Genomic DNA, 26278 nt, shown 5'->3' with positions numbered 1-26278 from the left:
AGCGCCCGCCCATCATGGCCACCCTTCCCCGTAGCCGTCTGGAGGTGTCCTGGGCCCGCCTCCCGGGGCAGGACTCGGCCGCTCACGGTGTCCTCCCCCTCCCCAGCATGTCCTGGAACTAGAAGCCAAGATGGACCAGCTGAGAACGATGGTGGAAGCCGCAGACAGGGAGAAGGTGGAGCTTCTCAATCAGCTGGAGGAGGAGAAGAGGTGGGTCCAGCTGCCCTGGTGCAGGCTTTGCCGTGTGTGTCCGTGTGTGCGTGCGTGCGTGCGTGCGTACGTGTGTGTGTGTGTGTGTGTGTGTGTGTTGGGGATGGAATCCAGAGTCATTCGACCTCCAAGTTACACCCTCAGCCCTATTTTATTTTTTATTTGGAAACAGGGTCTCACTAAGGTGCAGGCAGCCTCACTAAATAGCTGAGGTTGGCCGCTACTCCTGTATCAGCCTCCCAAGTACTGGGATTACACGGTGCTCTACCATGCCCAGCTCTATTTTTAATTTTTATATTAAAACATGGTCTGTCCGGGTGTGGTGGCACACGCTTGTAATCTCTGTGCTTGGGAGACGGAGACAGGAGGATTGCGCAGGTTCGAAGCCAGCCGTGCTGGCTAAATATAAGATAGGTCTGGGAGTGAAGCCCGGAGGTAGAAGGGTTCTATCCCCGATACCACCCAAAAAAAATTAAAAACATGGTCTGAATAAGTTGTGGAGAGCCTCCCTATGTTGCAGACTATCCTCAAACCTATAATTCTCCTGTCTCAATCTTCCAAGTACTAGGATCATAGGTTTGCACCACCACACCTGGCTAGACAGTACACTCTGTGTGTGTGTGTGTGTGTGTGTGTGTGTGTGTGTGTGTGTGTGTTACTGAGGATGGAACCCAGGGGCATTCTACCTCTGAGTTACACCCCCCAACCCTATATTTTATTCTTTATTTTGAAACAGGGTCTCACTAAGTTGTGAAGGGCCTCCCTAAGTAGTTGAGGCTGTCTGTGAATCGTGATCCTCTTGTCTCAGCCTCCTGAATGCTGGGATGATAAGCGTGTGCCACCACGCCCGGCCCCCAGCCTATATTTTATTCTTTATTTTGAAACAGCATCTCACTAGGTTGCGGAAAGCCTCACTGAATTGTAGAGGCTGGATTCAAACCTGCGATCTTCCTGCCTCCCACAGCCTGGGATTATAGGCATGTGCCGCCTGGCCGGGCCAGACAGTGCACTTTGATTTGACTTTTCAAAAAGTTTGGAATTGTTTTGATATGATGTGATTAATTTCACATTTTGTGTGTGTGGTACTGGGGGTGAAGCCCAGAGCCCTTCTACTCCAGACCATACCCCCAGCCCTATTTTATTTTTTATTTGGAAACACATTGTTTCTAAGTTCTGAGAACCTCACTAAGTAGCTGAGGCTGGCGTTAAACATGCAATCCTCCTGTCTCAGCCTCCCACGTACTGGGAGTACGGGTGTGTATCAGCATACCCGGCTAATTTTAATCTATTTATTGAATACCCACTACCTGTTAAACCGTCTCGGAGTAGACCGTCTCAGTCAGCATGTGGAGGTGATTTTAATGGTATTTACCTGTGGCTGTTCCCAATGAGAGGGTCTCCTAGGTTCCACTTATCTCATATTTGTGCAAGTGTATTGTCAGTCGGGCGGTGGCGCACACTTGTCATCCCAGCATTTGGGAGGCCGATTCAGGAGGATTGTGGTTCGCGGACAGCCATAGCTACTTAGTGGGGCCCTGTGCAACTCAGTGAGACCCTGTTTCAAAATAAAGAATAAAAAATAGGGCTGGGGGTGTCGCTCGGAGCTCAAATGCCCCTGGGTTCCATCCCCAGACCCGCAAAAAAAAAAGTATATTGTAGCTGATGGGGGACAGAGGTCCTGTCCCTAGACCCTTAGAGCCTTCTGAGGAAAACAACACTCCTGTATGAAACGGGATTACTCAGGCGAGCATGAAATCAATGGCTAAATGAGGTGAGACAGCAGCCTGGATCTCACACAGGAGGCTCCTCAAGACCACAAACAGACAAAAGCTTGGAGAAAAGTTGGCGGAGCCGCGTGGCCATCTCCAGGAAGCTGTCCTCTGCCGCGCCTGCGCCGTCGTGGCACGCGCTGAGGACAGTCCGAGGCCCTGTGTGGGGAGGATGCAGAGAAGGCGCTGGAGGCTCTCGCTGGGAAATCACCTCCTCGCTAGAGACAGAAGCACCAGGCCTAGGGCCTTTTCTTCACACCCAAACTAAAAGGCTCTCGGAGATAGACCTTTCTAGGCCCTTCTTATGTCATGGAACCAGGGCAGTTTGCTTCTGGCCCTCAGCGTCTCTGATTCTGCAGACTACTGGGCAGTAAAACAGCTCCCGGCTCCCAAGTAGGCATGGGAGTTTTTTCTGTTCTTTTTTTGGAAGCAGTGGAGATTGAACCCAGGTGTATTCTACCTCCAAGCTGGCCTTAATCTGTTTATTCTTAATTTTGCTCCTAGAAATGTTGGTGAGCTTAAAGGGTTTCATTTTGCACGTAGATCACAAACTTGTGCCCCCTCCTTTCCCTTCCACCCAGTGTTACAAAGGTCCATAACGTGGGGCTGGGGAGAGCTCAGGGCAGTGCACATGCTCAGCCCGCATGGGCTGGGGCACGGTCCCATCACCCCAAAATAGATCACAGTGTGCACCTTACCTGATTATCAGTATTCACTGACTTTCTGATGACACTCATAGAAACCACACGTGTCCTCTTACATGAGAAAAAAGGTGCGTTTAAATTAAGTGATTCTAGCCGGGCGTGGAGGCACGCGATTCTAATCCCTGCGCTTAGGAAGCTGAGACAGGAGGATCGCATGGGTTCGAAGCCAGCCTCAGCTACTTAGTGAGGCACTCAGCAACTCAGTGAGACCCTGTTTCCAAATAAAATATAAAATAGGTCTGGGAGTATAGCCTGGAGGTAGAAAGCCTGTGGGTTCCACCCCCAGTACCACTAAAAAAAATAACAATAGTGATAATAAATTAAGAATTTTTATTTTTGGTGTGAGGGATTGAACTCAGGGGCACTCTCTACTCCCACACCAGGGTATTAACTGAATTTTTTTTTTTTTCAGTACTGGGGATGGAACCCAGGGCATTCTACCTTTGAGCCACACCCCAGCCCTATTTTTTATTTTTTATTTTGAAACAGAGTCTCACTGAGTTGCAGAGGGCCTCGCTCAGTAGCGGAGGCTCGACCCAACTGTCAGCCCCCGAGTGCAGGGTTACGAGCCTGCACCCCACGCCCGGCCCCTCGGTCTCCTTTGTAAGTGCCTCACTGTGGTTCTCTTCAACAGGAAGGTTGAGGACCTTCAGTTCCGGGTTGAAGAAGAATCGATTACCAAAGGCGACCTCGAGGTAAACACTTGTAGCTCTGTAAAGCTCTGACAGGTGCCCTGTGGAGCGACGGCGCATGCGCGCCGAGGGGCAGCGCAGTGAGGAGGGCGCCTCCGCCCGGCGGGCCGGGGCCAGGTGCCACCTGGGGCCCATGGCGGCCGCACCCCGGCCCGTCAGAGCGGTGGGCACTACTCTTCTCAAAATGCAAAGCCTGAATTGGATTCAGCCACGTCATGCGCCTGGCACCGTGTCCTCAGCTGAAAGCTGTTTTCAGGGAAAGGGTGTCTTTCCTGTGATGATTAGAAATGGCCTGTGTGTGTGTGTGGTGCTAGGATAGAAATGACATCTTAAAAGAGCATTTTATTTTTTATTTATTTATTTTTTTCTTTTGGTGGTACTGGGGTTCCTGGAAGCCCTTCTACCTCCGGGCTAAACTCCCGGACCATTTTTATTTGGAAACAGGGTCTCCTAAGCCAGCGCGCGCAGCTGGCTTCGAACCGGCGCGATCCTCCTGTCTCTGCCTCCCAAGCGCGGGGATTACAAGCGTGCGCCACCACACCCGGCCCTTAAAAGAGCATCTTAAATGTCATTGTCCATAAGAAAGCTCCTTGCTTTAGCTCAGCTTTGCTTTTCAGTTCAGAGGGGCAAATGTGTACAACTCTATAAAAGAAACAGATTATATATTCTAATAGGTGATTTTTAGCTGGGTGTGGTGGCACGCCTGTGATCCCAGTACTTGGGAGGCTGAGGCAGAAGAATCCCAGGTAACCTCGGCAATTTAGCAGGGCTCTCGCTAAAGTGAGACCCTGTTTCAAAATAAAAAGGGCTGGGGCTGGGGGCGCGGTAGAGCGCCCCGGGTTCGGTCCCCAGTGCCACACACACACACCCAGTGCCGGCCCCAGGGCTGCAGCTCGGCGGTGGAGCACTTGCCTGGCCTCTGCAAGGCCTTTGGCCTCGTCCTCTGCACCACAGGGAAAAAGTTACCAGGGCAAAAAAGCAAGAGCGATTTCTGTTTCGGCTTTCCTGGCATCCTAATATTCAATTCATGTGGATTTCCCTTCACTCTCAGGCTCCTTCTCTCGTAAAGTCATTCATATTCGTCTTTAATTAGACGCCACAGTTAAGGAATTGGTTTTGTTGCTTTTTGAGCCACTGCCAGATATATGAGTAAAAATGTAAATTATTAATCTCAAATTTTGCAGATTTTTAAGACTTTAATCTGTAATATTTTAGTAGAAACTGCACTTGTCGGTGCAGTTCTCGGAAGATCATTCCTGCCGCCATGACAATCCAACTGCGGAGCTTGTTGGCAGCCACACTGTGCTGACGTTTTAGGGCCTCCAAACGGGGCTGTCTTGGTTCAGAAGTAGACGCATCTTTAGAGCCAACGGGGGGCGGGGGGCACGTCCTGAGTCCCGTAGGATCCAGAATGTAACGTTTTAATTGAATAGACACCTTCTCCACCCCTTTCATACAGTCACCTCCTTTCAGTTGATGTTTGTGTCGTTTCCATCCATTTCAAACCAGCCCAGAACCTCAGTAGAAGTTTCACATCGTCATAATTCATAACAATTACCTGGCGTTAGGAAGAGTCGGGTTAAAACACATCAGGCCAGTCTGTCTGATGAACTTACTTGAAATTAATCAAATAAAGCTATCTTGAAACACTAACACATGTTGAAACTTCAGTTGAATCTCTTTTTTTGTTATTGTTTAATTTTTTTATTTTTTTACTGATAGCAAAAGAGCCAGCTTTCTGAAGATCCTGAGAATGTAAGAGGCCACTTAACTGTGTGGATATGTTAACTCATGTTAACACAGTGATTCCAGATGGAAACGCGTATTGATACACTCGAATACTAGCTGCATTAGCTGACCCTGGGGCCTTGACCTTCATGTTTCTGTGCATGTAGCTCTCCCAGCGATGACATCGATGTCCTAAGGAAATTGTGTGTAATGCCTGAGCTCCCTAACTTCACTCAACAGCAAGTGTGTGCTTTATAAATAGCTCTTGCCAAAGGGAAACCTTTTGTCCTGAGTGGCAGGATCTGGCTTTCCTTGTAATTCACAATGTCTCTTAATTTTAGTAAACGTATTCCAAAAAGGATGTTAGCTGATTGCAGCCCGGGACAAGTTAGATGGAGGAGTTGTAGGAATGCTGGGCAAGTTTCCCAGGCTGAGCAGGTACCTGCCAGATCCCCAGCCCCATTGCTTTGATTTGAGCGCCGCCTGCTGGCCAGAGCCCACCAGTGCCGTTGATAAGAAATTCAAACTCCTTTGGCTGCGGCGTTTCCCCTAGTTCTGAAGCTAGAGGCCCAGTGTTCATGAAGACACTGTGTGTTTTTGTTTTTATTTTTTGTGGAAACTATGGAGGGTAATCATTACTGAATTTTCTGTCTTTTTTTAAATTGGGGGTTGAATGCAGGGGAATTCTACTTCTGAGCTACACTCCCAGCTGCTGAGAGGCTGTCCTTGAACCTGCGGTCCTCCTGCCTCCGCCTCCCAAGGTCTGGGATTACGAGCGTGTGGCACTGCCCCTGGCTTTTGGCACTGTGTTTTAAACTTACCGTTGGTACCGGGATATAGCTCGGTGGTAGGGCTCTTGCCTAGCGTGCATGAGGCCCTGGATCTGCTTCCTAGCACCACATGCACAAAATGACCAAATAACTTTCCTATCAAAGGGAGCTTTTTCTGTAGCAGTTCTGCTGGATCTGCCTGTTTTTTCCTTCTTTTCTCTGTTAAGATCAAACACCTAATAGAAACCTTCCCAAAGCAGCCTTGAGGGCGTGGCTTCTAGGTCCCCCTCCAGCTGCGATGCCAACCAAAGGGAACCTAAAGACCTTTTGCTTTGATTGGCCGGCCCAAAAGAAGGAAACTACAGCACCTTTCCCATCAGGTCTTCCGGCAGCACCTTTGAAAGGGTCTGCCTTCTGGCGGGTCCTTTCTGCGAAGCTCCTCCAGGTCTCTGGGTCCCTCTTCTCCTTCTAGAACAGGCAGCTGCCTGCATCAGCATGCATGGGTCCCTTGCTCCTGCCCCTCTGCGCTTCCCCAAGGCCTTTACAAGTCCGTCCTGGGACTGTGCTCATGGAAACCCCGAGCCGAGCCGCTGTGTTCTGAGAAAGTGATCCCTGGAAAGGGAGGGGCGTCCCGCTCAGCATCCTGTCCTCCTCTGGCCGTGGCTCACTGGGGGGCCCTGGATCGCTGCTCCCCTCCCCGCGGCACCCAGGCTGTTCGTGTGCACACCCTGTGAGGGGGTTTGAAGATCACAGTAAACGAATGCCCACTTTTTGTCAGCAGGGAGTGACCTTAAACCCAGAGGACTCTTCACTCAGGATCACAGAGGAAAGGGTGCCGGGTGCGGTGGCGCAAGCCTGTGATCCCAGTACCTGGGAGGCCGAAACAGGAGGGTCCTGGCCTCATAGCCAGCCGCGGCAGGGAGTGAGACTCATGAGACCTTGTTTCAAAATAAAAATGAGATAGAGTTGGGGGTAGAGCTCGAGGTAGAATGTCCTTGGGTTCAGTCCCAGTGCGAGGAGGAGGAAGGACCCGCTCTTTGCTCTTCATGTTTTGGATTTCAGTTTCTGAGGCTGTGGCTCTAATTATATAGATCTGGATTCGGTTCTTTTTGGTGGTACTGGGGATGGAGCCCTTCTACCTCTGGGCTACACTCCCAGACCTATTTTATATTCTATTTGGAAACTGGGTCTCTTAAGCCAGCGCGGCTGGCTGCGAACCTGCGCGATCCTCCTGTCTCCGCCTCCCAACTGCGGGGATGACAAGCGTGCGCCACCATGCCTGGCCTGGATTAGATTCTTGTTAAAATAGATAAATTAAACACCTGTCTGAGCCACATGTGGGCCCAGCAGACTATCAGAAAATTGGATTCCAAGTTTTATTTTATTACTATTTTTATGAAGGGTAAAGAACTGAAGCAGGTGGATGTCTCCCCCCCCCCCAGAGATGTAGAAATTTGTTTTGGAAAGTAGGAAATGCACATTTTGAGGATTTCAAAGACTGTTTTTCGCTGGCCTTTTAAATATCCCACGATGGTTTGTTTAACCTGACTCAGAAGCAGCGAAGTGGCTTCTAGAATGGACGGACATCCCTGGAGCCCCAGCAGAGTGAGAGAAGATGCTTCTCACTTGGTCCTGTCGCCCACCTCCCCTCCGCACGCTCTGCAGGGCTCGGGGTCACTTTGGCAATTTCCGGTTGCCTGTGGTGGTCTATGCCGATAGAGCAGGCCAGTGAGACCCACAGGATGGCTAAGTTTCCTGGGTGTCGCCACTTGCTTACAGTGATGGCCTGGGCAGGCGAGGTGGCCAGAAGGAGGTGTGGGCGTGTCGATGCCTCTGTCCCTCCGAGCCCAGAGCATTCTACCTCTAGTGACACCCCAGCCCTATGTATTTGTTTGTTTGTTTATTTTTGCAGCACTGGGGATGGAACCCAGGGGCATTCTACCTCCGAGCTACACCCTCAGCCCTAGTTTTTATTATTCTTTTTTTTTTTTTTTCAGTACTGGAGGATGGAACTCAGGGTCATTTTACCTCCGAGCTACATCCCCAGCCCTAGTTTTTATTCTTTTGAAACAGGGTCTCACTGAGTTGCAAAGGACCTCGCTAAGTAGCTGAGGCTGGCCGTGAACCATGATCCCCCTGTCTCAGCCTCTCAAATGCTGGGATTTCAAGCGAGCGCCACTACGGGTGGCTCCTCTTTAATATTTTATTTTGAAAAGGGGGCTTGTTAAGTTACCCTGTGCCGGCCTCCAACCTGTGATCCTCCTGTCTCAGCCTCCCAAGTCCTGGGCTTGCAGGTGCGCAGAATCTTCTTGTCAACCTTTTTTCCCCCACAACCCTCTAGAAACAGCCTCTGGTAAATCCCTGTGGCTGAGCACGGAGCGCCTCAGGCAGACCCTTCCCACTCTGCAGAGCTCGGTGCCGTGTCTTCCTTTAGCTCCAGTTCCAGATTTCTGTCAGTAGCGTTAATTCTTGACCCTGGTTCCTGGCAAACTGTAGGCCGGGTCCACAGCTCTGCCCCACGGGTTCGCTGAACTCTGGCCGGTGTCGGGCGCTGTGGTCCCTTCCACATCCAGCCGCGAGCACGCATCCTCCTGAGAGTCAGTCCTCCCTGCGCAGTCACCGAGCCCCTTACATTACGTCAGTTTCCGGGAGCCGCAGCCGGGTGGCGGGAAGAGGGCAGCTTCGAGGAATATTAACTCTTCTAATGTGAGCTGGTAAACTTCGCTGAGCAGTGTAACCTGTTGGGGGCTGCATGTGTCTGACGCTTCATCCTACCTCGTGTGTTTGCCATGATTATTTTCTTTTCTTCCTTTTCCCACCGACTCGCCCTCCGTGCCCGCTCCCCCTCGCCCTCCTCTCCCTCGGTGCCCTCCTCTGACCAGGGTGCCGGTGGCTCGGCCTGCATGCCGCTCTCTCCGCTCCTGTCTGGCGTGTCACGGTGGCACTGTTGTGTTCTTTTCCTCTTCCTTTTACTAACAGACGCAGACCAAACTGGAGCATGCCCGCATTAAGGAGCTTGAACAGAGCCTGCTCTTTGAAAGGACCAAGGCTGAGAAACTCCAGAGGGAGTTAGAAGACACTAGGGTAACGCCTCCGTCTCCCAGCGGCCGCGCGCGAGGGGTGGCACCCGGGGCCTGCCGGCTGGCGCGCTCCCGAGCCCGAGCCGTGCCGGCCCGCGGTCTCCAGCCCCACTTTTGTCCAAAGAGCAAAGACTCGTTGTTGCCCCGGGAAGGTCCGGAGGTGCGGGTCCGCCGCCCAGAGCCCACGGCCGGCGAGACGCCTGGTGCTGAGAGCCGCGCGCTGCATCTCCCGCGGTGCCGCACTCCGTCCTGCGCGTTCTCAGCGCCTCAGGGGCTGGATGTTCTAAAGAATTTTATGTTATTGCCCAGCTTTTCCCCCAGGCCGCTTGGGGGGAAGTTAAATGGAAACCTTGGCTCTTTTAAAAGAGAGTTAAGGACTCTGACCTCAGTATTCTTTTTCGTTTCTTTTTTCTTGATAGCTGATCTCTCTTGCACTTGCCTCCTGTCTGTCCCCAGGAGATGAAAGTCTCACTGCCGAGGAGGGACACATTTGTTGGGAACAGAATGGCTTCTTACTGTCCCCAGCTCACCGAGCTTGGCCTTGGAGCCAGACACTTGTCATGTGTTTTTAGATTTATTGACACGTTCATAGAACACAGCGAGCTCATTGCCAGCGCTCTGCGAGCTTCATTCAGGCTCATCACACCCTAGGGGATGCGCGGTGTGCGCCTTTGTGGGGCGGCCTGAGAGGCACGGAGAGGCTGAGCACTTGGCCCAGGGCACACAGCTAATGAAAATGGTGGCCAGGATTCTCAGCCCGAGTCTGTGCTCTCCGTCACCACCAGGGGGAGCCCTGGTGCTGAAAGACAAGACATTGTTCAGGCTCTCACATATAAAAATACGTGTTCATATATTCCTTTGAAATCAGGGATTTGACTATGATTGGCCTTACTTTAAACTTTTAAAAATCACTCTGTCTCTGATCAGTGTTGGCTTCCTGATTTTTTTCTTTTGAATTTGTGTTTGTAGACATTTCTCTTGATGAGAAATCACTGATTTAAAAAAACCCAAACAACTGAGTACTCTTCCTCCTCTAAATCATAAGTTTCTGCTTCTTAAGAAGAAGGAAATTGTTCTTACCTGCCTGACAGGCAGAAGGAGGTGTGTTCGGTGAGGAGGAGAGAAAGCGAATATTAATTTGGTGGCATTTCTTCGTTGCCTTCGTGCCAAACACTTGAACTAGGAAATAGCAGGGACTGGCTGGTGGAGGTTCCTTAGCGCGGCTGGCTGGCTAGTTAGAGGTACCTATGACTTCTGGGTTCCTCGCCCACATCTTAGTATTGTCAGGATAAGGAATTGAGCCGGGCGTGGTGGCCCACACTTGTAATCCCAGTATGTGGGAGGCTGAGACAAGAGGATCGCAGGTTTGCAGCCAGCCTCAGCTACTTAGTGAAGCTGTGTGCAACTTAGTGAGACCCTGTTTCAAAATATAGAACAAAAAAATAGTGCTGGTATGTAGCCTGAAGGTATTAATTCCCCTGGGCTCAATTTCCACCCCTCAAAAAAGAACCTGTCAGAGCCGGGTGTGGTGGCACACATCTGTTACCCCAGTACTCGGGAGGCCGAGACAGGAGAATTGCAGGTTCACAGCCAGCCTCAGCTACTTAGTGAGGCCCTCTGCAACTCAGACCCTATTTCAAAGAAAGAATAAAAAATAGGGCTGGGGGTATAGCTCAGAGAGACTGCCCCTCCATTCAGTCCCCAGTACCACACACACGCAAAATAAATTTAAAAATTTAAAACCTTAGCCTTTTTGGCCTCAAACTATTTGGGGAGGCAGACTCATACCTTTGATTAAGAACACACTTTGGGAAATAAAATGAAAAATAGAAGTGTTACCAGGTACGCTGGCGCTCACCCGTAATCCCCATACTTGGGAGTCTGGAGACGTTGAGAATCATAGGTCATGGCCAGCCTCGGCTACTTGAGAGGCCCTGCTTCAAAATAAAAAATAAAATACGGCTGGCGGTATAACTTGGAGGTCGTATGCCCCTGGATTCAGGCCATAGTAATGTGCGCGCGTGCGCGCGCGCGCGCACACACACACACACACACACACACACGTTCTTTATGAAAATCCCACATTACTGAATAGTCGTGTTATTTTCACTTGGCAGTCCCTCAAGCTGACTGTTTTATGACTAAGAACCATTGCCCTATTGGATTTTGTGTGTGTGTGTGTGTGTGTGTGTGGTACTGGGGTTCCTGGAAACCCTTCTACCTCTGGGCTACACTCCCAGACCTATTTTTACATTTTTATTTGGAAACAGGGTCTCTTGTGCCAGCGCGCACGGCTGGCTTCGAACCAGCGCGATCCTCCCGTCTCTGCCTCCCAAGCGCGGGCATTACAAGCGTGTGCCACCACGCCCGGCTATTTTTTTTAAAAACAGGGTCTCTTAAGCCAGCAAGGCTGGCTTCGAACCTGCGCGATCCTCCTGTCTCCGCCTCCCAAGCGCGGGGATTATAAGCGTGCGCCACCACGCCCGGCTTGTTGTGCAGTTTTAGAAAGTCCTCTGCTTTCGCATCTTTTTTTGTGGGCATTTTATCTATATCGCAGTGCGTACAGATGAACAGAGGAAATGAAAGAAACTTATCCCTTATTTTCTGTCCTAATAAAGGTACTGTGGCTGGGCGTGGTGACGCACGCTTGTCATCCCAGTACTTAGGAGGCTGAGACAGGAGGATCGCAGGTTCAGTGTGAGCCCACATCAGCTTAGTGAGACCGTTTCCAAATAAAAATAAAATAGACCTAGGAGTGTAGCTCAGAGGTAGAATGCCCTGAGTTCAATCTGCAGCAATACACACACACACACACACACACACGAGATAAAAATCAAATGAAGGTCGTGTAGGAGAGGAGTCTGAAATCCAGAGCAATTCTGATCCTTAAAATTTAGGACTCGCTGATGTTTCTAAGTAACGTGTGTGCCTTTCTGTTTCCCAGATCAGTCCAATAATTTTTCATGCCCGAAGCTACCATTCTCCACATGGCCCCAGTGCTAAGCCGGCTGACTGCCTAACAGATGGCCCTGGTCATTTTGTAAACTGGAAGGACACAAGCTAAGAACATGTTTCTCCTAGCCTGGGGTGTTTGCTTCTTATAAACTTAGAGCACATGTAGTCAAATACGCGGGAGCAGCCAGGAACCTGAGTTTCAGACATGCGTTCCTGACTCATGGCAGGAACCGCAGGCTTAGGGGGCAAGGTGTGTACGTCAGACGCTTGATAGAATCGTAAAATCCAGAAAGGGGGCCTCCAGTAGGCTTCTAGTGCGCAATTAATTGCAGGTAAGTAAGTATCCTTACTTTGTTGTTTTTAAAAGAAATAAGTACATTTGTCATCGTCCCGCTGAGGCTTCAGTCCTACAGATGTGTTATTTGTTGAACATTTGATAGGTAGTTTCAGGCTCTTTGTTTATTGTGGCACTAGGGATGGGACTGGGCATTCCGCCTCCATGTTATACCTGGGATCCTCCTGGCTCAGCCTCCCAAGGACTGGAGTGACAGACGTGCACTTCCACACCTGGCTGTGTCAGGCCTTTTGATAGCAAATGCCATGGATAGCTGTGTAATAGTGCAAGCCATAGATATCAAATGTAGTTTTCTGGTACCAATGTTAACTTTATAGTAAGCTATAGGTGAAGTGAATTTTAATAATAAACAAGGATATCCAAAATATTATTTCTTGATATGATTTGCATAGGACTTTTTATTTTTTATTTTATTTATTTTTTTCGGGTCTGGGGATGGAACCCAGGTGCATCCAACCTCCGAGCTACACCTGCCCTATTTTTTATTTATTTTGAAACAGAGTCTCACTGAGTTGCAGAGGGCCTCACTAAGTAGCTGAGGCTGTCCACGAACTGCAATCCTCCAGTCTTAGCCTCCCAAATACCAGGATTACAAGCATGCGCCACCACGCCCGACTACATAAGACTTTTTTTTTGGTGCTGGGGATTGAGCCAAGGGGTATTCCACCTCTAGCTACATCCCCATCTCTATTTTATTTTTGTTTTGACACAGAGTCTCTCTAGGTTGATAATAGTCTCACTACATTGCCGAGGCTGTCCTTGAACCTGTTATCTTCCTGTCTCAGCCTCCCAAATACTGGGATTACAAGCGTGCCCCACCACGCCCAGCCTAAAAGATACTTTATGTTCTTTTCCTGGTGAGCTGGGTGCATCTCACCTTGGATGAGCCGCTTTTCTCTGCCTACTCAGTGGCTGTATGTGGTTGGCCGCTTCCTCCTGGACTGCACAGCTTTGTACATCCCAGCATCAGGTGCAGCCATGGTTATGCAGCCCGAGCACAGTGCAGTGGGAAGAACTAGCCCCAGGGCCAGACATACCTGAGCTCTTTGAGAGTAATGGTCCACCTCTCTGATTTCTTTTCCTTTAAAGGAAAAAGAACTATTTGGGGATTAACTTAAGCTCAGTCCATTCATTTTCTTTTTTTTTTTTTTTTTCAGGTCTGGGGGTGGAACCCAGGGGCATTCGACATCTGAGCTACACCTCCTGCCCTATTTTTTATTCTTTCTTTATTTATTTTTTTTGGTGGTACTGGGGTTCCTGGAAGCCCTTCTACCTCCGGGCTACACTCCCAGACCTATTTTTACATTTTTATTTGGAAACAGGGTCTCCTAAGCCAGCGCGCGTGGCTGGCTTCGAACCTGCGCGATCCTCCTGTCTCTGCCTCCCAAGCACGGGGATTACAAGCGTGCGCCACCACGCCCGGCCATTCATTTTCAATTGATTCCTTTAGCATCTTAAAATGGTGCACATTTGCCAAAGATTGTTCATTGGGGCTACCAGAATTGGGCTTAGCCATTAGCACACTGAGGGACACATTCATGTGTCAGCATTTGTAGGAGCTTGACCTCTGCTTCACAAGGCATAGTTCTTAAAGGTCTTTAGGTCTGCTAGGTGTAGTGGCGCACCCCTGTGACCCCAGTTCTTGGCAGGCTGAGATAGGAGGATTTCGGGTTCAAGGCCAATATCAGCGACTTAGAAAGAACCTGTTTCGGAATTAGAAGGGCTAGGGGATAGAGGCGTACCTCGGAGGTAGAGTGCCCCTGGGTTCAGTCTCACGTGCCAAAAAAAACAAAAACAAGAAAAAATCCTTTAGGGTCAAAGAACATTATCAGCGACTCACGATCTAAATAATCTCTTTTTCTTGGACTGGTGTTAATAGGTGGCCACAGTATCAGAGAAGTCACGGATAATGGAGCTCGAGAAGGACCTAGCACTCAGAGTACAGGAAGTAGCCGAGCTCCGAAGAAGGCTGGAGTCCAGTAAGCCTGCTGGGGACGTGGACACGTCGCTGTCCCTTCTGCAGGAGATAAGCTCTCTGCAAGAGAAGTTAGAAGTCACCCATACTGACCACCTGAAGGAAGTAGCTTCCTTAAAGGAGCTCTCCAGGGCCCGAGAAGAGACGTATGAGAAGGAAATCAAGGCTCTTCACGCGGCCACAGAGAAACTTGCCAAAGAGAACGAGTCGTTGAGAAGCAAGCTGGACCACGCCAACAAGGAGAATTCCGACGTGATAGCTCTGTGGAAGTCCAAGCTGGAGACGGCCATCGCATCTCACCAGCAGGCGATGGAGGAGCTGAAGGCCTCCTTCAGCAAAGGCGTCGGAACCGACACGGCCGAGTTTGCCCAGCTCAAGACACAGATAGAGAGACTGAAGCTCGATTACCAGCACAAAATAGAAAACTTACAGAGTCGGCAAGACTCCGAACGGTCTGCTCACGCGCAGGAGCTGGAGGCTCTCAGGGAGAAGCTGACGCAGGTCATTAAGGACAAGGAGAGCAGCCTGGAAGCTGTCCAGGCGAGGCTGGACAGAGCAGAGGACCAGCACCTCGTCGAAATGGAAGACACGTTAGGCAAATTACAAGAAGCCGAGCTAAAGGTAAAGGAGGTAGAGGCACTACAAGCCAAATGCCATGAGCAAACCCGGGTTATTGGTCATTTTACATCACAGCTCAAGGCTGCCGAAGAAAAGCTCGCGGACCTTGACGCGCTTCAGAAAGCCAGTTCCGAAGGTAAATCGGAAACCGAGGCCCTTAGACAGCAGCTTGAGGCCGCTGAGAAACAGATTAGAAATTTAGAGATTGAAAAGAGAGCTGAAAGCGGCAAGGTTCGTATTGACACCTCCATCTTTTCTTTTCTTTCCTTGATTATTCTTATTTTCCATCCTTTGTTACTTTTGAGTTGAGCTGGTTCATCTTCCAAATTCCTGATTTAATGAAAACATAGTGGGGGCGGGGGGCTGGGCTGGAAGGTAGCACACCTGTAATCCCAAACTTGGGAGGCTGAGACAGGAGGATCACAGGTTCAAGGCCAGCCTCAGCAACTAGGTGAGGTCCCTCAGCAACTTACCTTAAAATTTTATAAAATTTTTATTTTATAAAAATAGGAGCTAGGCGTGGTGGCACACGCTTGTAATCCCAGCATTTGGGAGGCTGAGACAGGAGGATACTGGATTGCAGCCAGCCTTATCTACTTAATGAGGCCCTCCACCACTTAGTGAGACCCTGTTTCAACATAAAGAATAAAAAATAGGGCTGAGGATGTAGCTCAGAAGTAGATGCCCCTGGTTCCATCCCCAGCACCACACACACAAAAAAAACAACCATAGGGCTGGGGGTGTAGCTTGGAGGTCAAATGCCTCTGGATTCAACCTTCAGTAATCCCCCCTCCAAAAAAGAAAACGTTGCAGGTACTCCTGCTTGAGCATTATTTAATGTATTACCTTCCAGGGCTCTCAAGTACGGTTTATCTCAGGAAAATGAAGAAAATAATGGACCAACCCAGTTGATTTTGGTTTTCTAGAATCTAGAACTGTTACTTTATCTCCAGAATATAATGTGAATGCCTATAAAAATTAGTTCCAGTCTATCTTCTGTGTAAAGTAGAGAACCCAGCCAGGTGGGTGGCGCTTACCTGTAATTGCAGTATCTAAGAGGCTGAGACCGGAGGATCAAGGGCTCAAGGACAGCCCTAGAAGTAGTGAGACTCTTTCAAGGAAAAAAAGGCTAAAATAGGGCTGGGGTGTAGCTTGGAGATAGAACATCCCTGGGCCCGATCCCCAGTACCAGCCCCAAAAGTGAGTAAATAAATAAAATAAAATAAAGAATTCAAGTGGCATGTGCCTGTAATCCCAGTATTTATGGCGCTGGGGGTGTGCTCAGAGGAAGACTCCTCCTGGCTCCAATCCCCAGGGCCAAAACAGAAAACCTCCGCCAGGCTTGGTGGTGCTTGCCTATGATCCCAGCAGCTTGGGAGGCAAGGCAGGAAGATCACAGGAAGGCCAGCCTGGGCAATTGAGCCAGACTCTTAGCAAACTAGAGAGACCTCACTTCAAAACAAAACAATTAAAAAAAGGACTGGGTGTAGCTCAGAGGTCAAATGCCTCTGGGTTCAATCCGTAGCACCACCACGAAAAGAAAAAAATCAGCCATGAGACTGTCATATCTAGAACTGATTGAAAAGTCATTGGCGGCCGGGCGTGGTGGCGCACGCTTGTAATTCCCCGTGCTTGGGAGGCAGAGACAGGAGGATCGCGCAGGTTCAAAGCCAGCTGCACGCGCTGGCTTAGGAGACTCTGTTTCCAAATTTTAAAAAAATGTAAAAATAGGTCTGGGAGTGTAGCCCGGAGGTAGAAGGGCTTCCAGGAACCCCAGTACCACCAAAAAAAAAAATAAAAAAAAAAAAAAAAAAGAAAAGAAAAAGAAAAGTCATTGGCTACTTAGAATTAAAATTTTTAAAAACCCTTTTTATTCCTTTCAGTTTTAATTTGCTGTGTTTGTCTCATAAGTTTTTTTTTACATTTGTTTTACTTTTTCCTTATCATTCTTTTTTGTTTCTTTTTTGTTCATTTGCTTCTATGCCATGTAACTGTTAGGCTAGTAGCATTACCAAAGAGCTCCAGGGGAAGGAGCTAAAGCTTTCTAACCTTCAGCAAAACTTGAGTGAAGTCAGTCAAGTGAAAGAGACTTTGGAAAAAGAACTTCAGATTTTGGTAAGTACCTGTGGGAATCGGAATCTCGGGGCTTCTGGCCACTTCCTGGCTTTTTTTCTCATTCCCATAAAGAAGAGTATTGCAGCTATTTCTTTTCGCTTTCAAATTGCGGGTTTAAAGCCGGGCGTGGTGGCGCACGCTTGTCATCCCGGCATTCGGGAGGCTGAGACGGGAGGATCGTGGTTCTCAGACAGCTTCAACTACTTAGTGAGGCCCTCTACAACTCAGTGAGACCCTGTTTCAAAATAAAGAATAAAAAATAGGGCAGGGGGTGTAGCTCAGAGGTCAAATGCCTCTGGGTTCCATCCCCAGACCCCTCCCCTCAAAAAAAATTTTTTTTTAATGTGGGTTTAAATTGAGTATGAGGAAAGCCAGGCATGATGGCACATGCTGTCATCCTGGTACTTGTGAGGCTGAGACAGGAGGATCGCAGGTTTGCAGCCAGCCTCAGCTACTTAGCGAGGCCCTCCACAACTTCGTGACACCCTGTTTCAAAATATAGAACAAAAAATAGGGGTGGGGTGTAACTCAGAGGTATTCATTCCTTCGGGTTCAATCCCCAGTTTAAAAAAAAAAAATTAGGTATGAATAGCTAAGCGTGATGGCACACGCCTGTCATCCCAGTACTTGGGGGGCTGAGACAGGAGGATCGCAGGTTCGCGACCAACGACTTCATGAGACCCTCTTCAACTTAGTGAGATCCCACTTCAAAATAAAAAATAAAATCAGACTGGGGGTGTAGCTTGGCGGGAGAATGTCCTTGAGTTTAATCCACGGTACAATGGCAACAAGAAAATCTACCCCGGGAGCCAGGCGTGTGGCGCAGGCTTGTAATCCCAGTACTTGGGAGGCTGAGACAGGAGGGTCGCAGGTTCATGGCAAGACTCAGCGACTTAGTGAGTGAGGCCGTTTCCCAATAAAAATAAAATAGGTCTGAGGGCCCAGAGTAGAAGGCCCAGGTTCCATTCCCAGTATCACCAAAACAAAAAAAACAAACAAAACTAGAGCTCCATTTATTATCTAAGGCAGATTTCTGAGGAGAAGTTTGCTCTCTGAGGGCTAGCAGCCTAACAGACCCAACCCAGGCATCATGGTATACCTGTGTGTGCATAGCTTACATAAGTGTGTGCGTTCACACCGAGCTACATGTATACCCACACATACCTGTGTCCACACGCACGCCCACTGCCTGCTGTGTATGTGTGCACTTGTGCACCATATTCATTTTGGCGGGGATTTGTACCTACCTGTTGTGTTACTTTTAATGAAAGAACACTGGTGGCTTAGAGTAGGTGCTCTTGTAGTTACAGCTGGTACTTTATCACTTGAGATCTTTCTTTTCTGAATATGCCATTTTTTTTTCTCTCTTTAGAAAGAAAAGTTTGCCAGTGCTTCAGAGGAGGCAGTCTCTGTTCAGAAAAGTATGCAAGGTATGTCTCGGGGAAGTGTGAGCAGGTTGCTTTAGGACGTTGGTGCCAGCCTCGACGCGCACAGGGTAGACACAGCCCGTGGTCTAACCTCGCTGCCCCAGAAGCCGCGCACCACGCAGGAACACTTAGCTCCTTTGGCTGCCCGAAGCCGAAGCCTCACGCTCCCAGTTATTTTTTTCTTTTGGCTTAAGGCTTGTTAAAATGTAAGTATTTGAGCCAGGTGTGGTGGCGCATGCTTGTAATGCCAGTAATTGGGAGGATCACAGGTTTGAGGACAGTCTCAGCAAGTAGACTCTCAGCAACCTAGTGACACCCTGTTTCAAAATAAAAATAAAACAGAGCTAGGGGATGAAGCTTGGAGCTAGAATGCTCTTGGGCTCAATTTCTAGTACCAAAAAAAAAGAAAGAAAAGAAAAGGAAAGGAAAGGTTCAGCGGAGCATGGTGGTGTATACTTGTAATCCAGTACTTAGCAGGCTGAGAGGAGGGTTGAAAGTTCACGGTGAGCCTAAGCAACTCAGCGAGGCCCTGTGCAACTTAGAGAGAACCTGTTTCCAAATAAAATAATAAAATAGGGCTGGTAGCTCAGAGGTAGAATGGTCCGGGGTTCCATCACCCATACCACATACACACAGATGTTAAGTATTCAGCCAGGTTTAGAGGCACAGTTGTAATCTCAGGACTTGGGAGGCTGAAACAGGAGGATCGCAGGGTTGCGGCCAGTCTCAGCTATTAGTGAGGTTCTTTGCAACTTAGTGAGACCTTATTTCAAAGTAAGAAGTAAAAATAGGGATGGAGGTGTAGCTTAGAGGTACAGTACCTCTGGGTTCAACATGCAGCACCAAAAAAAAAAAAAAACAGTTTTCTGTGGGGGCATAATATCTTATTTAAGGTTTTGTCGTCAGTAGCTCTGTGAAAGGAGGGGGAAGCTGTGTGGGCAGGCTGCTGGTACCCGCCTGGCGTGCGCGCTGGAGCCCAGAGCCACACGCTTCCTCCTTAGCACTGAGAACAGCGTCGGGCCGCAGCAGACCCTTTGACTAGTCCTCCTCAGATCCCACGGGCATATGATTTGATTGGCTGCCAAGGGAGCCAAGCTCTGCACATTCTACTAGTTATGAAATGTACTGAACTTTTGACTCTGTCCTAAATAGAAACTGTGAATAAGTTACACCAGAAGGAGGACGAGTTTAAGATGCTATCTTCTGAATTGGAGAAGCTGAGAGAGCACTTATCAGGTAAGAGGCCTCGGGTGACGACGCATGAGATGTGGTCGTTTTCCTAGGATGGGTTGCTTGTCGCATGTTACAGTGACAGGCCTGCTCTTCCGGCCTACTCCTTCCTCATTAGATGAGATCATGCGACTCCACCTCCTCCCCTCTCTTGCTGCTGCCATGACCCAAGTCCCAACTGTCCTTCATATGAACCCCGTCACCTCTGTTCAAGATCTCCCAGCGAGCCAGGCATGGTGGCACACCTGTCATCCTTAGCAGACTGAGACAGGAGAATTGCAGGTTCGCGGCCAGCCTGAGGCGTTCTGAGCCCTTCTGCAACTTAGTGAGACTCTGTTTCCAAATTTAAAAATAAAATAAGGCTGGGTGTGTGGCTTGGCAGTAGAGGGTCAATTAAAAAAAAAAATCTCATCTGAGACCCTCCTTCCTCTGGCTTTTTCCACTCCGGCCCCGTCAGCCTCGTGGCTGATGCAGCAGGTGTGTCCTGATTTATTCTCTTCTTTTCTCCAGATCTAATTATTTAATTTTATTTTATGTTGTGGTACTGAGGATTGAACCCAGCACATTCTACCTCCAAGCTATACCCCCAGCCATATTTTTTAATTCTTTATTTTGAAGCAGGGCCTCACTAAGTAGCAGAGGCTGGCCGCAAACTACAATCGTTCTTTCTTAGCCTCCCAAGTACTGGGATGACAAGTGTGTACCACCTCTCCCGGCTTCCTTTATAATTTTTTTGGGTGGTATTTACCTTTATTTTTTTAATATGCTTTTATTGGTGCATTATAGTCTGACATCATATGTGGTTTGTAGTGATGTGGACACACATACACACAGTACCTGGTTCCCCCCTGACTTCCTCCCCATCCCCCATCCCTGGACAGGGTGTTGGGATTGACATTGGTATTCCCACATATGTATATAATTTCAATGGAAATGATTCCTTCGTGGATCCTCCCTCTTCCCCACCTTCCCCTCGCCCACCTTCCTGTCTTCACCGGGGTTTCTTCTCCAACATCTGAAGCCCCTCTGGTACCCCGATTACTCCCTAGCTCTTGCATATAAGAGAAAACACAGGCCCTTCGCTTTCTGTGACCGGCTGATGTCACTTGACATGCTCTTGTTCAGGTGTGTCCATCTTCTTGCAAGTGGCGTGCTTTTGTTCTGGTGGTTGAGAAGTCCGTGGTGCGTAGACCATATCTTGCCGTCCGTTCACCTGTCGTGGACACCTGGCCTGGTTTCATGATTTGGCTCTTGTGAACTGTGCTGCTGGAAACATGATGCAGATATTTCTGTAACTCTGATTCCAGTCCCTTTGGAAAGTCCCCAGGAGTGCTCTAGCTGGACCTGTCTCCGCATTCATTGCCCCCCTGAGCATTTACCTTTATTATACTGTTCTTGGCTCCGGCCTGTTTATCGCCATCGTCTTGGTTGGGATGCGATTTCCTTTGGCCAGGGATTGCTATATGCAGATGTCCCCAGGGCAGGGAGGTATCCAGGCATTTTTTCTTGCTCTTAACACAGATGCTATTTCTTCTCTCTATTTAGATATGGAGGAAAAATTTAAAGAAAGGGGTGAAAGAGAAGCGCAGTTGATAAAAGCCAAGGAAAAGCTAGAAAACGACATCGCCGAAATAATGAAGATGTCAGGAGACAGTTCTTCCCAGCTGACAAAAATGAACGATGAGTTACGTCTGAAAGACAGGTGTGTGCGAGGGGTGGCAGAGAGCCTGCCCGGCGGGCTCTGGGCGAGGTGGGGAGGACGACATGTTAAGGGTCGCTGCGTGTCGTGGACGCTGCGTGTTCCGTGTTCTTGCCACGGAAAGCTGCTGCTGAAAGGTATTGCTGATTAGAAGTCTCTCCCATGAAATGTCTCAGACTCAAAATAATTTTGAGAAAATTATTATTATAATGTTTAGAAGCCGGGTGTGGAGGCACACGCTTGTAATCTCAGCATTCGGGAGGTTGAGACTGGAGGATCGTGGTTCTCAGACAGCCTCAGCCACTCAGTGAGGTCCTCTGCAACTTAGTGAGTGAGCCCCTGTTTCAAAATAAAGAGTAAAAAATAGGTCTGGGGGTGTAGCTCAGAGGTCAAATGCCCCTGGGTTCCATTCCCAGTACCATAAAAAAATTTTTTTTAAATTATTAGGGATATGGGGCAGTTGGGGAGAAGACAGAAAAGTCTTGAGTGAGCTTTTTTTTTTTTTTTTTAATATATATAGTAGTGGGAATAGAACCTAGGGGCATTCTACCTTCGAGCTACATCCCCATCCCTATTTTTTATTCTTTATTTTTTGAAACAGGGTCTCACTAAGTTGCAGAGGGCCTCACTGAGTAGCTGAGGCTGTCCTCGAACTGTGATCCTTCTGCTCAGCCTCCCAAGTTCTGTTTTTCTTGTGTGTGGCATTCCGGATTGAACCCAGGGGCATTCTATCTCTGAGCTACATTACCAGACCAATTTTAGTTTTTATTTGGAAACAGGGTCTAAGTAGCAGAGGGCCTCACTAAGTAGCTGAGACAGGAGGATCGCAGGCACGTAACAATGCGATCCTCCTGTCTCAGCCTCCCAAGTACCGGGATTACAAGTATGTGCCAACACACCTGGCTGTTCTTGAACTTGAGACGCTCCTGCCTCAGCCTCTTGAGTGGCTGGGTGTTATTCTTGTTTTAAAGAAAAAAAAGCCAAGCTGGGCATGGTGGCACACACTTGTAATCCCACCATTTGGGAGGCTGACACAGAAGGATCCAGTCTTGCAGGCAGCCTCAGCTACTACTTAATAAGGCCCTTTGCACCTCGGACCCTGTTTCAAAATAAAGAATAACAAAAATAGGGCCGGGGTGTGCCTCGGAGGTAGAATGCCCCTGGGTTCCATCCCCAGTACCACAAAAAAAAAAAAAAAAAAACAAAGGAAAAGAAAAAGAAGCCAGGGCTTCCTGGTGCCCTGCCTGAGGTTTCCAATCCAGGCATATTGTCCCAGGACCCTGTCTTTCTTTCCACGCTGTGCTTTATCAGTGGCAGCACTTCTTTCCTCCTAATGTCTGTTCTTGTCTTTGTTCTCAAGTTCTTATTGCTTTGATGTTTTTCTTTACATAACTGTCATGTAAAATCAAGTGTTTAATGGGGAAGGAAGAAACTTATTTATTTTGTAGTACTTGGGATGGAACCCAGGAGCATTCTACCTCCGAGTTACACCCCTAGCCCTATTTTTTGTTATAATAAAAATAACAAATCCTCATAGTGGTAATAATTTTTACTCTCAACAATACATTTATAACTCTCACAAGTATTAAATTATTAAAAACAATATACTTATAATTATTAGAAACAATATACTTATAACTCTCACAATTATGTAATATCTTATAAGTCACAATATTTATTTATTTATTTATTTATTTATTTATTTATTTATTTATTTATTTATTTTGTAGTACTGAAGGTGGAAGCTAGGGGCATTTTACCTCCGAGCCACAGCCTCAGCCTTTTTTTTTTTTTTTTTTTTTTTTGGTAGTACTGGGGTGGAACCCAGGGGCTTTTCTACCTCCAGGCTATACTCTCTCAGACCCGTTTTATACATTATTTGGAAACAGGGTCTCACTAAGTTACTGAGAGCCTTACTAAGTAGCTGAGGCTGGCTTCGAACCTGTGTGATCCTCCTGTCTCAGCTTTACAAGCACTGGGATTACAAGTGTGCGCCACCATGCCTGGCCTCAGCCCTATTTTTTATTTTTTTTTTGAAACAGGATCTCACTGAGTTGCAAATGGCCTCACTAAGTAGCTGAGGCTGTCTGTGAACTGTGATTCTCCTGTCTCAGCCTCCCAAATGCTGGGATTACAAGTGTGCGACACCACGCCCAGCATAATTCACAATTTTTAAAAATATTTTTCAAGCCAGGTGTGGTAGCGCACACTTGTAATCCCAGCGCTTGGGAGGCTGAGACAGGAGGATCACACAGGTTCAAAGCCAGCCTCAGCTACTTAGTGAGGCTCTCAGCAACTTAGTGAGAGCCAGTTTCAAAATAAATTATAAAAAAAATAGGGTTGGGGGTGTAGCCCAGAGGTAGAAAGCCCCTGGGTTCCACCCCCAGTACCACAAAAATAAATAAATAAAATATTTTTCAAGCAAGCTATATTTCCATTTGCCTATTTCAGGTGTTATTAATCACTTGGATTTTATAATCACTAATGCGATTGTTATTCATAGTATGCTTTTAATTCTTAAAGCATTTTCTTATGTAAAATCTGGCACCTTGTTTTGAAACTTTATTCCAGATGTGTAGAAGAATTACAGCAAAAACTTTCAAAGGCCAATGAAAACACAAGTGTTCTGCAGAAAAATATCGGGGAAATAACTCTCAAAGCTGAGCAGAGCCAGCAGGAAGCAGCTAAAAAGTACGAGGAAGAGAAGAAAGAATTAGAGAAAAGAATGTTGGAGTTGGTAAGGAGAGCGGACAGACGCTCGCTGGCGGGGCGGCCGGTGGTCCGGCTTGGGCCAGGCCAACGCTCTCTCTCCGCAGGAGAAGAAGATGGAGACCAGCCACAACCAGTGTCAGGATCTGAAAACCAGGTACGAACAGGCCAGCGCCGAGAGCAGAAGCCAGCACGAGGAGGCGCTGCGGGACCTGCAGAGAGCGCTGCTGGACACCGAGGGGAGGCTGCAGGCGGCCCAGGAGGAGAGCCGGGGCCTGCAGCAGGAGGTGGAGGAGCTGCGGGCGCAGGCCGACAAGGCCAAGGTACGCGGGCGGTGGGGCCGCTGAGGGTGTCGGGCCTCTGCCGCTGCGCGGTGCCTGCATTTTCTGTGGCTTCAGCTTCGTGTGCCAGGTGCTTTTCCCACTGCGGGACGGTGATGGCTCCAGGTCTTTTCCTGGATGGACTGGGGAGCCCTTGGTTCCTCTCTGCTGCCTCCCCAGCTGGCACAAAGCCTCTCGTGTTGCCTGAGCTCTGCCTGCCTGCTTGCAGTACTCTCAGGTGTGGGAAGGAATCTTCCTCTAGTTGCATTGGCGTTAGGAGAGGCAGGCTGCAGGAAAACAGGCAGAGCCGGGCGTGGTGGCGCACACTTGTCGTCCCAGTACTTGGGAGGCTGAGACAGGAGGATCGCAGGTTCACAGCCAGCCTCGGCAACCTAATGAGAAATTTAAAAATCAGCCTCGGGGTGTAGCTTGGAGGTAGAATGCCTCAGGGTTCAATCCCAGTGCCAAAAAAAAAAAAAAAAAAGAAAAAAGGAAAGCAAGAGGAAGAAGTGGAGAGCCAGGCTGGTTGACAGAGATAAGTGGGAAGAATGAAAAGTTAGAGCTTGGCCGGGCGTGGTGGCGCATGCTTATAATCCCAGCACTTGGGAGGCTGAGACAGGAGGATCGCACAGGTTCAAAGCCAGCCTCAGCTAATTAGGCTTTCAGCAACTTAGTGGGATTGTGTTTCCAAATAAAATATAAAATAGGTCTGGGAGTGTAGCCCAGAGGTAGAAAAGCCCCTGGGTTCCACCCCCAGTACCATAAAAAAAAAAAAAAGCTTGGAAACCAGCCATGTCGGATGCTGTAGCCCAGCCCTGGAGAGGTTGAGGCAGAAGGATGGCAGGTTTGAGGCCAGCCTGGGCATTTTAGCAAGACCATGTGTCAAAATAAGTTTTAAAGAGCCGGGCGTGGTAGCGCACGCTTGTAATCCTCACACTTGGGAGGCTGAGACAGGAGGATTACACAGGTTCAAAGCCAGCCTCAGCTACTTAGTGAGGTTTTCAGCAACTTTGTGAGACCCTGTTTCAAAATAAAAAATATAAAATAGGTCTGGGAGTATAGCCCAGAGGTAGAAAGCCTCTGGGTTCCACCCCCAGTACCACCAAAAAAAAAAAAAAAATAATAAGTTTTAAAGAAGGGCTGAGATGTAGCTTAGTGGTGAAGCCCTCACCTCGCACACACACAAGGCCTGGGGTTCAATCACCAGCACCAAAAAAAAAAAAAAAAAAAAAAAACAAAGAAAAGAGAGAGAAGAAAGCAAAAACTCCTAGGGAAAGCTTTTTAATGTCTCCAGAAGCACTGTTAGCTTATCAACACAGAAACTAGGTCACTTTCCCTTTTTATCTTCTCCCTCGTTTTAAGTTAAAATATACTCACTTTTTGTAGTTCTTTTATAAAGTTCTTCTACGATTCCTTTCTTGATAACAATAAGCAGTTCATTGGAATGGCAGAATAGTGTCTTAGGCCATGAAGACAAGTGAAACTACTGCTTTTTTTTATGGTTTTGAAGCTACCATCCTTATCTCCTAGGGACTCTATCAGGAATAATTCCACAAGTCATTTCAAAGAACGCAAGCTAATAGATTTATAAGCACTTTGTGAGCCTGGCGTGGTGGCACACACCTGTCATCCCAGAACTTGGGAGACTGAGATAGGAGAATTGCAGGTTCAAGGCCAGCCTCAGTAGTGATTCGCTTGTCAACCTAGCGAAAACCTGTTTCAGAGTAAAAATAAAATAGAGCTGGGGTGTAACTCAGAGCTAAAATGCCCCGGGTTCAATTCCCCAGCAACACACAATATATGTCTATATTGTGTGTATAAGTATGTATGCATACATATGTGTGTACTTTGCAGAACTAAATTTGCTTGGCTAATGTCCCTTTATGGGCTCTATTTCCCTAGTTTCTCCTCCTCGGTAGTCA

The 26278-nt window shown here is 48.2% G+C and overlaps 1 protein-coding gene across 7 annotated transcripts in view; it reads left to right on the top strand.

The window, feature by feature from the left end:
- CLIP1 (CAP-Gly domain containing linker protein 1) overlaps positions 1 to 26278 on the top strand; it is a gene marked incomplete at both ends in the record, with an annotated part of 75685 nt that overhangs the window by 10812 nt on the left and 38595 nt on the right. For 2 of the 7 annotated variants that reach the window (XM_080717484.1, XM_080717481.1), the window contains 9 exons: positions 107 to 210; positions 3318 to 3378; positions 14143 to 15087; positions 16855 to 16971; positions 18344 to 18401; positions 19551 to 19634; positions 21174 to 21330; positions 23899 to 24064; positions 24144 to 24359. In XM_080717484.1, coding sequence (XP_080573610.1) covers positions 107 to 210; positions 3318 to 3378; positions 14143 to 15087; positions 16855 to 16971; positions 18344 to 18401; positions 19551 to 19634; positions 21174 to 21330; positions 23899 to 24064; positions 24144 to 24359 — 1908 coding nt within the window. Of the gene's footprint in view, positions 1 to 106; positions 211 to 3317; positions 3379 to 5097; positions 5131 to 8852; positions 8958 to 14142; positions 15088 to 16854; positions 16972 to 18343; positions 18402 to 19550; positions 19635 to 21173; positions 21331 to 23898; positions 24065 to 24143; positions 24360 to 26278 lie in introns of all 7 variants that reach the window. The other 5 variants (XM_080717482.1, XM_080717483.1, XM_080717485.1 and 2 more) reach the window with 5 other exon arrangements.

The sequence above is a fragment of the Muscardinus avellanarius genome (genome assembly GCF_963383645.1).
Source record: "Muscardinus avellanarius genome assembly, chromosome: 21".
NCBI lineage: Eukaryota > Metazoa > Chordata > Mammalia > Rodentia > Gliridae > Muscardinus > Muscardinus avellanarius.
The sequence above is the reverse complement of the archived record's forward strand: the minus strand, read 5'-3'. Positions and strand labels throughout refer to the sequence as shown.